Source organism: Strix uralensis, chromosome 14 (genome assembly GCF_047716275.1).
Source record: "Strix uralensis isolate ZFMK-TIS-50842 chromosome 14, bStrUra1, whole genome shotgun sequence".
Classification (NCBI taxonomy): domain Eukaryota; kingdom Metazoa; phylum Chordata; class Aves; order Strigiformes; family Strigidae; genus Strix; species Strix uralensis.
In genome coordinates, this window is record NC_133985.1 from 4,520,549 (window position 1) to 4,534,264 (window position 13,716).

General features: G+C 57.7%; 1 protein-coding gene across 5 annotated transcripts in view; it reads left to right on the forward strand.

Annotated features, from left to right (window-relative positions):
* Nucleotides 1-7,913, forward strand: part of SIL1 (SIL1 nucleotide exchange factor) — a 100,631-nt gene extending 92,718 nt beyond the window's left edge. For all 5 annotated transcript variants that reach the window (XM_074883774.1, XM_074883772.1, XM_074883775.1 and 2 more), the window contains 3 exons: nt 2,207-2,303; nt 4,962-5,126; nt 7,451-7,913. In XM_074883774.1, the coding sequence (XP_074739875.1) occupies nt 2,207-2,303; nt 4,962-5,126; nt 7,451-7,801 (613 nt within the window). In that variant the 3' untranslated portion in view covers nt 7,802-7,913. The remainder of the gene's footprint in view (nt 1-2,206; nt 2,304-4,961; nt 5,127-7,450) is intronic.
* Nucleotides 7,914-13,716: the final 5,803 nt, after the last annotated feature.

Sequence of the window (13,716 nt, forward strand, 5' to 3'; positions counted from 1 at the left end):
GCATATGTCTGGCTTATATATTCATCTGGATTGAAAGGAGGTGCAGGATTTGTTCACTTCTGTAGGGCAGATGTTCGTTATCTCTGGCTCTTTGGAGGCCAGGGTCACACTTAGCACCTTTCTGCCTGCTGAGGTATGTTTGACGGGTCTTCAGCCAACCCCTGGGTGCTCTCGGAGCTGTTTGTCTTCCATCCCACCATTGTACTCTTCCTGTCTTTGCCCTGAGAGAAGTTGCTGGGGCTGGACAGGGTGCTGTGATGCTGCGGGGCTGCAGCACCGTCCCTGGCTGGAGGGGCCATGGCTGTCCGTGTGACTGCAGGTATGGCTGGAGGTGAGAGCAGTGATTGTCATCTGGGAGACAACTGCCTTGGGTCTAGGGGCTGCAAGGGGCAGCTGCAGGTTTTGGCGCTCATGCTGTTTGCCTGCATCGACCCCTGATTCTCCAGGCCATCAGAGATGCCATCGCTGCTCTGCACAAAGAAGGGGTTGGCCACCTGGGTCATTTCCCACCATGCTGAGGTGGAAAGTAACATCCTGTTGCTGCAGGAAAAGACTCTGCTGCACCTGTTGACATGGTGAGGGATAAACACATCTTGGTACGTGCATCAGGTCCCACCTGGACCCAGGCACTACCAGAAGCTGGTTTGCTCCCAGGGATGCCGGGGCTGCCGCAGCGCCTGCACATGGGGATCTGAGGGCACACGTGTGGACTGCGCTGTGAAAAATCTCTTCTGCAGGAGGATCCTGAAGCTCCTGGGTTTGTTCTTTCTCCTTCCTGCCCTGTCCGGGCAGATCACTGATGTCTCCCTCCTCGGCAGGGTGCCTGTGCCGGGGCTCTGCCTGGGTGCCTGCCACAGCAAGTAGGTGAGGAAGGAGAAATCAAAGGTGGCTTTCAACAGAACCCCTTCTCCTGCCTTGAGGTCAGCTTGGTAATTGCAGTTGGGAACCCACACACTAGATCTGCCGCCTCTGAGCCGTGGGTGACTCCTAATGGTGTGAGAAGCAAAGCCTGGATGGAGAAGGGAGGGGTGGGTTGACATGAGCTTAGTGTTCTGCTGTAGTTCTGGGAGCCATGGGTTTAATTCAAAGCTGCTCCCTGCCCAAGTCCATTTGTCTTCTGTTTTTGTTTTTTTATGACCCTGTCTGCCTCTGTCTCTCTTATTTCTTGGATGATGCTTGGCACTGGCTGCTCCAGCAGTTTTCTGGTAGCGGTAAGAGCTGTGGGTGTTTTGCTGTAGCAGGGATGCATGACCTTTGTCTGGCTGCAGTGCAATTGCTGCTTCAAACTCGAGCAAAGGCTGAAGTGCTGGAGCTGTTCCTCAGAGCGTGAGAGACCTGGGATCAGGGAATGTAGACAGCCGGTACGTTGTGCTCCAACAGTGAAAGTGCTGCCAAAGAGGGAGCAGCCTGTAGCATCTAACCTCTCCGACACCTTCCAAGATGTACTAGAAGTGGGTTTGCAAAGTGTCTGTGTGGCCGAGGTGCCCCTACCCGGGCAGCCGGTACCCGGGGCCAGTGCGGACCATGGGTCAGCTTGTCTGTGTCTGCCTGGGGCAGCTGTTCACATCCAGACCTGAAATTTTATCCTGGTTCTTGCAGACAGAAGAATGCATTTAGCCATTTATAGTCCTTGGAGAAAAGTACTTCAAGCAGGAGACGTGTGGGTGGTGAGACTGGGTGTAATTTGTGATTCAGAGGCGCCGGGGACAAGCAGGACCTACCTCCAGGTGAGCTGGAGGCCGGTGCTGCAGCACAGGAGCGTTTAAATAAATCAGCATGTTAACAGCAAGCAAGGAGCAGGTGAGAGGGGGAAAGTGAGAGCTGAAATAAAAGGCTATTAAGGAATAGATGTGATGCAAAGCAAGATGATTAGTAACTGTGAGGGAAACACAGGGCAGGGCTCCTTGCCAGGGGAAGACGGGTAGGACGTGGGCACGTGGTGGGTGGTGTGGATGGCCCAGCGTGCCCTTCCCTAGCCCCGCTGCCACTGCTTCAGGCTGCATCGGTTGTGTGCTGTGTTTGAGGTGCTCTGTAGGGCTTTGCACCTTCCCATAACCGTGAACTGCGGTCGGTGGGAGCTGGGGGGTTTGCTCTGGGGTCAGGCTGGATTGACCCTCGTCCGTATCTGCTGCAGGGTGCTGCCCCCGACAGACCCGCAGTCCCTCCCACGCTGTTGGTGACCTGCCTTTTGCTTTTTTCCCTGCAGCAACCCCAAAGTCCAGATAGAAGCAATCGAGGGGGGTGCGCTGCAGAAGCTCCTGGTTATTCTGGCTACAGAACAACCTCTGGCTGTCAAGAAGAAGGTGAGTGAGTGGAGGCGCATCTCTGGATAAAGCTGTTTTTTGTGCTGAACTCTATTAAGTGCTCCCTGGGACATTGCCGACATTGTGAGAGTGTGGGACCCTGCGCTGCTCCCCTTGCTGGGTGGGCTTTGCTCCCCAGGGGTGCAGGAGAGTGACATTGGGTGCTGGACCTCCCCCAGCAGCCCTGGCTGGCCGGTGCCCACCAGCCTCCCGGCACTGTGGGTCTCGTCCCCCCTGCCAGCAGCAGCCCGCACGGCAGCTCTGCCAGCCCCCCCAGGGACAGGGCTCAGTGCTGCGGCTCCTCCCGGAGGAGAGGCGACAGTCCCCGTGGCAGGCGTAACAATCAGAGGCTAACAACCACCAGAGCTGACGTTTGGGAAGAACTAATTGCTGGAGCCAGCCCTGTGTCCTGCCTTTGGTGGTGGCTTTGGAGCTGAGAGCCCCCAGCCAAATGTGCAGCACTGTCTGTCGGGGTGGGGGCTTCCTCGACGCCTCCCTTCCTCCCTCCTCACCGTAATCCCTGGAGCATGAGATCTCATTACCCTCGCTTTAGCGTGTGATGCTGCCTCTGTTCATGGGCCATAAAATTATCTGGCTGCTCCCGAAAACCCAGCCCCACCATTTAACGCAGTGACCTCCTGTGAGAGGGGGTTCGGCGGAGCAAGGGAACCACCAGCTCTTTTGTTCATCTTTAATGCACCCGCTGGTATGCAAACAGCAGTGTGTTGCCAGTGTTTTAACAAGCTCCCACAAACGTGTTCCCCTTTAGTCCATGGTAGGAGTCTTCCAGTGAGTGAAGGGCACAGGGGAATCCCTTTGCTTTTGGCCACGGGTGTGAGGAGGTGGAGTAGTGCACCACGGGACATTCCGTGCTCAGAAACTCCTCCCAGGAGTGCCTGTGGCTCAGTCTGGAGCTCGTTTTGGGTGGGGAGGGAGGGCTGAGCATGCAGAGGTCCTCGCCAGCATCACTTGAACCCTGGGTAGTGGGTGCAGGACGGTTCTTTCCAGAAAGCCTGAACATGTCCCACTGGCAGCCCCTGGAAAGAGTGAGAGGGATGAGCTCAGTACTGCCGTTTTCCTGTGTGGCCATATGAGAGCCTCCGAGGGTTGAACCCCCTTTTCCAGGAGGACAGAGACTTATAATTTCCAGTTCCTATGCCGTGTAAAGTCTCCTGTCTCTCTCCAGGCCAGGGTCCCAAGGACAGGTCGGTGCTCCAGCCCGTTCCCACACAGGGCAGCAGCCCCACAGCTCTTGCTCCGGTGGGTTTTCCACCCCAGCACTCACAGTGGTGTGCAGCAGCGAGGCCAAAAGTGCATTTCTTCCCTCCCCCATCTTTTGGCCTATGGTTAAAAAAGGAGATGGAAACATCCTCCAATTCACCAGCGGCAACTCGTAAGATGGAAAATAGAAACAAACGGGACTGGGGAAGACATGGCTGTCAGCTCGGATCTGTCCGCAGAGAGCGGGGATGCACGGTCCGCCTCGGTGTGCGAGGAGCAGGCTCTGCTCGCTGGCAGGCACCCAGAGGAGCGTCCCCGTCCCTCTGCCCTGCCCCGGGCAGCGTCAGCCCGGCCCTTCTGCAAACCCACTGTCAAAACCAGACGAGTGGCCCCTCATTGCCTCCTGGCTGTTAACCCTGTGCCACTCAGGGCCCAGGAGGCAAGGCTGGGTGTGCCGGTGTCTCTCGCTGGTGGTGTGTGATGCTGCACATGACAGACCCTGTTTTGGGCTGTGTCCTGGGAAACATCATGGTCTTGTCCTTTGGCTGTGTGGGTGCAAGGGAGAGGGCATTCCCCAGGTGTTCAAATCACCTGGAGAGCAAATCCTGTGAGGAGAGATTGAAGGAGCTGGGACTGTTCAGTGTGAGGAGGAGAAGGCTGAGGGGAGACCTCATCACTCTCTACAGCTCCCTGAAAGGACGTTGTAGAGAGGTTGGTGCTGGTCTCTTCTCACAGGGAATTAGAGACAGAACAAGGGGGAACGGCTTTAAACTGCAACAGGGGAGGTTCAGACTGGACATGAGGAAAAAATTTTTCACAGAAAGAGTGGTCAGAGAGTGGAATAGGCTGCCCAGGGAGGGGGTGGAGTCACCATCCCTGGACGTGTTTAAGGGTCGTTTGGATGAGATGTTGGGGGATGTGGTGTAGGGGAGAACTTTGTAGAGTAGGGCTGATGGTTGGACGCGATGATCCCAAGGGTCTTTTCCAACCTGAATGATTCTGTGATTCTGTGATCTCATCCTGTGCTGCACGGTGCTGGCCAACCTTCGCCCCGTCCTTATCCCGTAGCCGGGCTCTGTACCGAGGGCCGGTGGGGGCAAACTGCGAGGAGAAGTGAAGGCGTTGGGTCTGTTCAGGTGCTGGCCACAGGTCCCTCTGGGTTATTGTTCTAGCAAACACGGTGACAGTCTGGGTTGGAGTTTCGGTGGAAGTCACCCAATTTTGGACAGCCTCACAGCACCGGGGAGGGCTGGGATCAGGAGAAAAGGGGACTCTTGGAGATGCCCCTCAGCAAGGAGAGGTTTGAATGCATCTGCTGGGGAGCTCCACACCGATGAGTTGGAGGGTGTTTCTCCTGTCCCCGTGGGATGCCATGAAGAGGCTGCGCCAAATGTGGTGGCTGTGGCCACCGTGCTGATGGACCTCTCTCCATGCCAGGCTCTCTTCGCACTGTCCTCCATGCTGAGACACTTCCCCTACGCCCAGCAGCAGTTCCTCAAGCTGGGCGGCCTCCAGGTCCTCAGGAGCCTCTTCAGGCAGAAGGGGATGGAGACCCTCCACGTCCGTGTGGTGACACTCCTCTACGACCTCATTGTGGAGAAGGTGAGGAGCTGGGAGGGAGGGGACTGGACCCGGCCAGGCACTCCCCACCTTCACCCCCTCACCGAGCCAAAGGGGCTGTCAAGCATCCTCACAGGACGAGGGTGAGGAGAGGCCGACCCAGCATTGGTGCTGGTCTGTGCTCTTGGGATGAGTCCCCTCCAGCCCACAGGCCACTGCAGCAGCAGACAAATGCCTGGGAGAGCCCAGAGCCAGCTTAAATTTTTATTTTTCATTAAACCACCATCGTTGTTTCCACCTGAGGGTGTTTAAATTACAAAATGGCAAGGACCTGAGTGAGGAAAATAGGCACTGGACTGCGGTAAGCTTGGCTGTGGCTGCCAGCCAAGTGCCCGGGGACCAGCCGCCGCTGCCGTGGCCCTGCCTGCTGGAGAGGCCTTGCCTGCCTGCACGTCCCTTGCTGGAGCCAAGCCTGCAACGTTAAGTGTTTTATTTTCAAATACCTTGGATTACGGCTGTAAATGTCAGTTTAAAACCCATCTTTCCTTGCCATTGCGTGTTGTTTAGTCTGTGTGTTTCTCTTACTCTAGAGAATGGAAATTAAATCCACTTTCACTCAGTTTATAGCCAATTTGCCCTGCAGATTATTACTGCTGTAATACTTGGGTTTCAGGCACCGCAGAGCAACGTCTGTGTTTTAAAAGAGTTGTTTTCCAGGAGACTTCATAAAGGTGCAAATTATTTTAGCGGGTCTGAAATCTTATCATGTGCTGGCTCTAATGCACAGCGATGCTGTCTGTCTGCTCGCATGGAAAGGGAGCGTGTGTGGGCATTTTACCTGAACCGTTCCCGTTCGCTCCTGCTGCACATTTCACAGCCGCCCCTCCAGCAGCCCTCTCTGTTCCCAGCTCTGCTGTGGCTGGGGGCAGTCCGCAGCCTGGCAGATTCTCAGGTTTATGTTAAATCAATGACTCTTCGCTGCCCTCCGGGCTGGGAATGCCGTGTATCAATCCCAGCCCCATCATGGAGGATGGGAGAGCCCTTGGTGCCTGGTGGGGCGCAGGGCTGGTGTGAGCCGGGGTGGCAGGTCTGGGCTGGATGACGCAGTCAGATGGGTTGGTTTGAAAATCATAAACTACCATTGGCAGCTCTCTGTGCTGAAGCACAAATTTCCGGGGCTCTGAACAGCTTTTTCTGCTGCTTTCCTTCCTTTTTACCCCAAATCCTTCATGGCCAGTGGGGTTTTAGCCCTCTCAGGGGACCGGGAGAGGGGAGGTCCCCTCGGCGTTGTCCCTCCTTGTCCCCGCTGTGTCCTGCAAATCAGTATGACCAAGCTCCTGGCACCCCGGGGGACAGCAGGAGGCCGTTGCCAAGCTGATGAGCAGGTCAGGGAAGATGTTATGGCCGCCCTCAGGGACCCAAGTGGCCCCCAGGGATCAGGTTGTCTGGTTGCTTCTTGCAGCAGCTCCTGGGCACGCTGGCTGCCCTCCCCCTTCCCCAGGGCTGGATTTCTGCTCCGCAGCCCCTAGGAAGCCCTCGGCTCCCTTCAGCAGGCCGAGGCGAGCAGCCCTGTGTTACACAGAACTCATTAGTGAAGCACAGACATAGTAATTAGCACAGAGGGCCGCCAGCCAAGCCGTGAGGATCCACTGGGGGAATGGAGCCTGTTTGGGGAATTTCACGCTATCGACAGCCGCTCCACCACAGGCTGTCGGGGTGGTGGTGGGAGGTTTCCCTTCCTCCCCCTGGCCCTGGTGCCACTTGGGGCAGGTCTCTCTCGCTGGGAAGGGAGCTGGCAGCCCTGCCTGCCCCGGGACCCATGGGCACCTTTCTGCTCTCAGCACCGTCCCTGCAGAATTTCAGTATTGGGGGTTTTCTGGACCAGGCTGGGAGGGGAAGGTCTGGCTGTGGCTGGAGGAGACTCAGATCTCCATCCCTTCTGTAAGAGCAGCACGAAGCCAAGTGGTGATGTTGTTAGGTGCTGAAGGAGCCTGTCCAGCAGCCCAGAGCAGCAGACCCAGAGACTTTACAGGTCTTCTGCTGAACGTCTTTCCCCTTGAGTCCCCTTTCAGGGCTGCGTGATCCTTAAAGCCCTGGCCACCGAGAGTTTTCCAGGGTGGGCAGCCAGCCCCTGTGGCCCACTTGATGCCCAGGCAACAGGGAACCAGGACACAAGCTCCTCTTGGTTTTCTGTTGCAAGCCACCTTCCAAGGCAGGTGTTACGGGTGTGCGTCCTCCTCTCCACAGAATCATCTAGGTTGGAAAGGACCTTGAAGATCATCTAGTCCAAGCGTTAAATGTGTAACCTCATGGGAGCAGTTGCTCTCTGATAGGGATATTAATCCATGTTCCACCACTTCCCACAGATGCTGCTTGAGGACTCACAGCACGGAGATCAAATGGCTGAGAAAATCCAGCAGTACCGGCAGGTCAAGCTGGTGCCGGCAGTGGTGGAGCAGGACTGGTGCGTAGTCGTTTCCAACCTGCTGGCCATGCCAGAGCACGACAGTCGGGAGAAGGTCCTCAAGATGGTCGGGGTGCTGATGGCCTTCTGCAGGGAGCGCTACCGGGGGGACCAGGCCCTCAGCACCACCCTCAGCCTCCTGCGCAGCGAGTACGAGGAGCTGGCGGCAGAGGAGCAGAGGGAGGGTGACAAGGACGGCTATTTCAAGGAACTCCTTGGCTCTGTAAATACCATCATTCAGGAATTAAGATGAAAATAGCTGTAGATTCAGTTCAATGCCAGATAATCGAGGGCAACAGCGTGAGTTTTGATGGCACAGTTGTAAATGCACTTTTGAATAAACTGCTGGACTGAATGAGATCCCACCACTGGGTGAGTGTGCCAACAGCTTCGTTATTAAAACACGCGGGTTTGGGGGCACGTCTTCTTTTGCATGGGGTACTGCTGGAAGAACAGAGGTGTATACCTTAGGGGGGATGAGGTGGAGTCTCAGTTTACGCTGCCTCCAACCATGGTACTTTATGAGTGTTCTCAGTCTGTCTGCAGGATGATTTGGGGTGGGAAGGACTGAGGGATGTGGGACTGTCCTTGTTAAGCAGCTCTGCTGCACAAAGGGAAGCGTTTGCTCCCGCGGCTCTGATCTGCCTTTGTTCTTGCCTGGCGATGACCCACGGTGTCTGTGATCTTTTATTTGCTTCTGTATAATGTGTCTCTGCACTCAGGCAGCACCGTTGGCCTTTGGATTGTTTTGTGCTTGTACGGGAGGACTGAGTGTTGTTTCCTTGTAAGGGTGGAGGGGCTCTCTGGAGGTCTCTAACCCAGCCTTGGCTCGGGGCAGGACTAGCCCTGGGTTGTGGGGCTGTGACCACCCCCCAGCTCCACCACCCCTCTGGGTAGGTCCTGTGACTCCACCATGGCAGCTCCTGCGGCCCCTCTCTGCTCGGGGACCAGCCGTGGCCAGTGCTCTGGGCTCAGAACACCCGCTGTGGCACGGCCATGGCACCGCCCCTGCCATCGCAGGGCTACCCAGCTGGGGAGCCACTCTTTGCCCTACAGCAAACCACTGAGGCTTTCTGCTTGCGTTGTTCTTGCCTTCGGAGATGGCTTCCAAGACAATCTCTCGGCCAAGGCTTTTCCACCCATGCTGTGCAGCACGCTCTCCTTGCCGGGCTGGGCTGGGCATCTCCCTTCACAGGTCCTCCAGTTGCAGCCTCTCTGCTCTTCCCTTGAGGCTCAGGTGCCCTCCCCCCGCCATGAACCTCCTTTGGTGTCTTCCTCACACTGCGTGGGCCATTGGGGAGGATGTTCTGCCTTCTCCTCCTCGGGCTGATTCTCCCACCCCACATTGTCCTTCCTCAGGCAGCGCGATGAGAGGCGAAGGCAGGGCGAGCGTTGGGACACCCCAGTGTCAGGCTGCCAAGCTTTGGGCTGCGGAGCGACGCGGGGGCTGCTGGCACCCCGCACCACGCAGGCCCCGCTCCCGGCGCTGGAGCAGGCGATTATTTATAATTCCTGTACTCACTTGCAGAATTGCTTTCTGGCAATAACAGGTATTTCAATCACCGCTACTCCTGCCGCCGGCTTAATGGGACCCAGGGGCTGCAGCACCAACGTTACCAACACAAGTGGAGAAAAATAAATTAAGGAAAAAAGCCCGGCTGGTCCCCCACCATCCCCCCGGCCCTGAGCCGGGGCCAGCGCAGCCTCGCGGGGCTTTGCCACCGCCAGTGATGTGCCCACACAGCCAACGACACTGGGGCTTTGCGAGGGGCTGTGTGATTTATCCCCCCGCTGCTCATCCGGGCAAGCAGCTCCCCGCAGCCAGCGCAGCCTGGCAGGCGATCGATTGGGCTATTTCAAGGCTATTAGCCCTTCTTGATGCTAAAATACTTCTGGCTACCGCTTACAGCATGTCAGTTGTTGTCACTGTTAAGTAGCAGAGCTAATTATAAACATTGATTTTTTTTTTTTGGTCCTTCTCTTTTTGGGTTTCGATTCAGGCTGTTTTGTTAGGATTAAAAATGATTTTTCTTTTCTTTTTTTTTTTTTTTCCTGAAGTGCATTTCCCAGCCAGTCCTGCCAGGGTTTTGCTTTGTAGGTTAGAAAAAAACACCCATATCTCTGATGTCAGTGGCCAGGGTGAGCTTGGGAAGAGGCTTGTCTGTGCAAAGTGAACCCCCAGGGAGATGCCGTGGGGAAGGGGGTCTCCAGCCGGGGAGCAGAGCTGACACACGAGGTATCAGAGCACGGATTTCTTCAGCCCTGCCTGGCCTCATTGCTGTTTCACAGCTGGATTTAATTGAGGTAGGGAAGGTTTAACACCTGTGTAAGGGCTGAGCAGGGAGAAAACCAGCAGCAGCAGCGACTGGGCTGGACCAACCCTCTCCCTGTTCAACCCCCGAAGTCAAAGCTCCACTCCCTAATCCTAAAAGTCTTAAAAAAAGGCAAAGTTTCTGACAGCATTGCATTTGCTAGGGGCCACCACACGTGGCACCCCCAGCTGCTCCCCACAGGCCGCAGGGGCTGGCACGGGGAGGGGGAAGTGCTGGCGGCTGGTGTTTGCTGCTCTTATCCCCCGCCGCGGGTGGGTCCTGCGCTGCGGCAGAGCACGGTGCCCGCAAACCGGGAGGGTCACACATAATGTTAAAGGAGAGAAGAGAAAAAAATTTAAAAAAAAATCCTGGCCTTGCTTATCACAAGCCGTTTGGCAGCTCACTGAAGACACTTGCAGTGCAAAGGTTTTTTGAGGCCCTTTGACCCTGCTGCTCTTCAGTGACCTTTGCATCCAGCAGCTGTGGCCAAACCCCCCGGGCAGCGCTGGAACCGTGCTGCCCCTCGACCCCGGGGCAAAGGCATTTTTGTAGAGCCAGTTGCCTTTGGGGGGGTGTGTTGCAGCCGTGAGCCCCTGCCCCCAGGAGGTCAGTCACTGGTGCCAAAGGCCATTTGGGCGCTTGCCCGGAGGCTTTGCTCTTGGTGGGGGCCAGGCTGTCAGGTGCGGGCACCCCCACGGCCCCAGCTGCTGGTTGTGTCAGGAGTGAGAGCCCTCCCTGCCCCCGTGGCTCCAGCCCTCGCCTCCTCCCGGCCATGGCGGGGTGGCTCCCTGTGGCTGGGGGGGTCCCGGCTGTGGGGTGCTGCCCAGGGCCGTGCTGTGCTGCTGCAGACCCCTGCTCCCAGTGCAGCTCCCTTTGGTGGTTGAACACAACATTAACACAAATTATCTGGAAATACTGAGCATCGTGTGTGTTAAATAAAATGCAGTGACCCAGGCAGCTCAGCTCTGGCAGGCTCCCCTCTCAGCAGAGCAGGCAGCCGGACACTCTCCCTCTCAGGTCCAACCCGCTGAGCCCCGTCCCCCCTTTACCAAAGTCAAGGCAGAGGAAGCCCTTCCTCCCCCCAGTGCCTGGACACCACGGGGATGGGCATGAGGCCAGGCAGGAGCAGCAGAGCTGGCGGTGACAGGCACTATGGGTGGCCCCACATGTCCCTGGAGGGTGGCGGAGAAGCGCAGGCGAGCACTGGGCTGATTCCCCCGTCCATAAATGCCAGCCCAGGCTGGTGTCCCCGCTAATGACAGGCTTGTTCCCAAATGGCGTTGCTGGTCCGCAGCCTGGAGTAATGGCAGGGCTTCTGCCCCGCTGTCTGCCTCTCCCTCGGCGGCTGCGGGCAGGACGGGGACAAGCCGTGCTCCCTGCGCCGCCGGCAGCTCGGGGCGTCGTGGGCACGTCCTGCTGTGGTGACTCAGGTCCTGCTGACCCCGATTCCTGCAGCGTGGCACGGCCCCTGCACCCACCACCATTCCCGCCACAGCAGCTCCCCCGCGCTGGGCACATGGTCCAGGCCTGGGGCAAGCAGGGACGGGAGGGCCCCGGGGCTGGGGGGGGGCAAATGGAGACCCCAGGCAGGGCTCAGCAGACCAGGCACCTCTGCGGGTCTGGGGGAGAGGAAGTGGGATAAAATCCTTGATTGTGGAGATAACGGGGGTCATCCCGCCCCTGTCCTCCCCCATCCCAGGTGGGCATTAAGCCGCAGCCTCTCTGGGCTGGCATCACACACGCGGCCAGGCCCGGAAGGGCGTTATTTCCCTTTGCACCCACAAAAGCCTCAGGAGGGTCCTGCTGGCTCAGCCTGAGCTCCCCCACCCCCAGATCCTGGCACGTGGTGGGCAGGGAGGGGGCTCGGCGCAGAGACCACAGGCTCTGCTTCCCCGGGATGCTCGCCAGCCTCCAAAATCCCAGCACAGGGAAGCCCTGAGCCTTCAGCGTGGGAGCAGCTGATGTACCTTAATGGATTTTTCCTTTTCGAACCCCTTTGTTGGGGGTTTTGAACCCACACGCCCCTCACCACCCACTCTGCCCTCCCAGGTAATTGCATATTTGAGGTTTGGCTGCCTCAGCTTGTGTTGAACCTGGCGCTTGCTGCTGCCCATCCTGCTATTAGACAATACAGCTCAGGGTGCTTCGCTCCCCTCTCCACACCCATCCCGTCCTCCCACCGGCGTCCCCCAGCCAGCCAGGAGAGCCCCCAGCCCCCAGCCCGGGGCCGGGCTCTGAGCCGGGCAGCAGCAAAGCTGGGGGGGGCGCTGAATGGAAAAGGCATTCGTTAAAGAGCATTAAACCTCGGCGCGAACCCTTCACACGCAATTAAAGCAGCATAAATTCAACGTGACTTGATTCACCGCTGAATTGAATTAAGAGCACTTGAAATTTGGAATAAGACTCTCTCCTGAGGATTTAATGTGGTTTCACTAATACACTTCAGGAGATAATGCGGGTTCATCTTCCTGAGCGTCCCTGCCCAGCCAGGTCCCCACTCCTGGGGCAGGCGGGAGGGCTGCTGGCCTGGGGCCCGGCCTCACTGGGCGCTGCCATCCCACAGCAGTGCAACAAAACCCCCAAATCCTTCCTGTTCAACAAATATTTTGGTGTATTTCGGGGGGTGACTGGGGAGCAGCCATGCCTGGCTCCCACCCACACACGCTGGCGGGCAGGGAGCTCCCACAGCCCTTCCCTGCCCGAGCTGCTGTGGGTCCCCTCCATCCCCAGCCCCGGGAGCCCCGTGATTTCTGCTCCGGTTAACGGGACAGCGGTGCCGAGCCGCAGGGGACGTGGGGGATGCAGCTGAGCAGCTTTCCCACCTTGTGCCCCCAAGGCTTTTACACCCTGACACGGCCATGCTCGCTCCCTCCCGGTGGAGCGTTCCCCTCCAGCAGCCGCAGCGGAGACCAACTGCACGAGCCTTTCCCCAGCGCTTAATTACATCAAGCAGTAATTACTGTAATTCTTTTCAATTGGCTCTCTAATAAAGTTACAGCTTCACTGGCGCCCGGACCCCCCTCGCTGTGCGGCGCAGCACCGCTGCCCTGAAGTGTGGCTGCCGGTTTCACACGTGAGGCTTTACCTGACACACCAAGATCAGCATATTTACAGTTTTTTTTGAACTACGGAGCCACTCGCTTGCGGGGCCTTGGGTCCGGCGCTGAACAAGCCGGGGGCCCCCCCCTTGCTGCTTCACTGGGGGCAACACGAGTAGAGCTGGTGCTGCTCCTGCGCCGGCTCCTTCCGAGGGGGCTTTGGGGTGGCTGTGAGGTGAGGAACTGCCGCTCTCTCCGCCAGGCCCACGAGATCAGACTTTCCTCTGCACCATCCACCCCTGATGGAATAGGCTGCCCAGGGAGGGGGTGGAGTCCCCATCCCTGGAGGTGTTTAAGGGTTGTTTGGATGAGATGCTGGGGGATGTGGTGTAGGGGAGAACTTTGTAGAGTCGGGCTGATGGTTGGACTTGATGATCCCGAGGGGCTTTTCCAACCTGAATGATTCTGTGGTTCTGTGGATGCAATTAAAACCTCCTTCCAGCCGGCCACTCGCCCGATGGGGCCAGGCAGGAAGCGGAGCGGGCCGGGCCCAGGCAGCAGCGGAAGCGTGAGGATCGGTAACCACGTCCCAGCCGCTCGCTCCGCAGCACCGGGACTGGAAACCGGATTTCCCAGGACACTAAATCCTCCCTCTGCTCCACGGAGACAGGGCTTCGCTTTCCTCCCAGCCACCGTTAGTGCACTCCTGAACAGAGCAATTAAATAAGTCACACCATTAGCCATTTACCTTCTCGCCCCTCTCCCCTGCAGGCCCCAGGGCAGCTCTGGGAGGAGGAGGAGCGGCAGCTCCTGGCTCT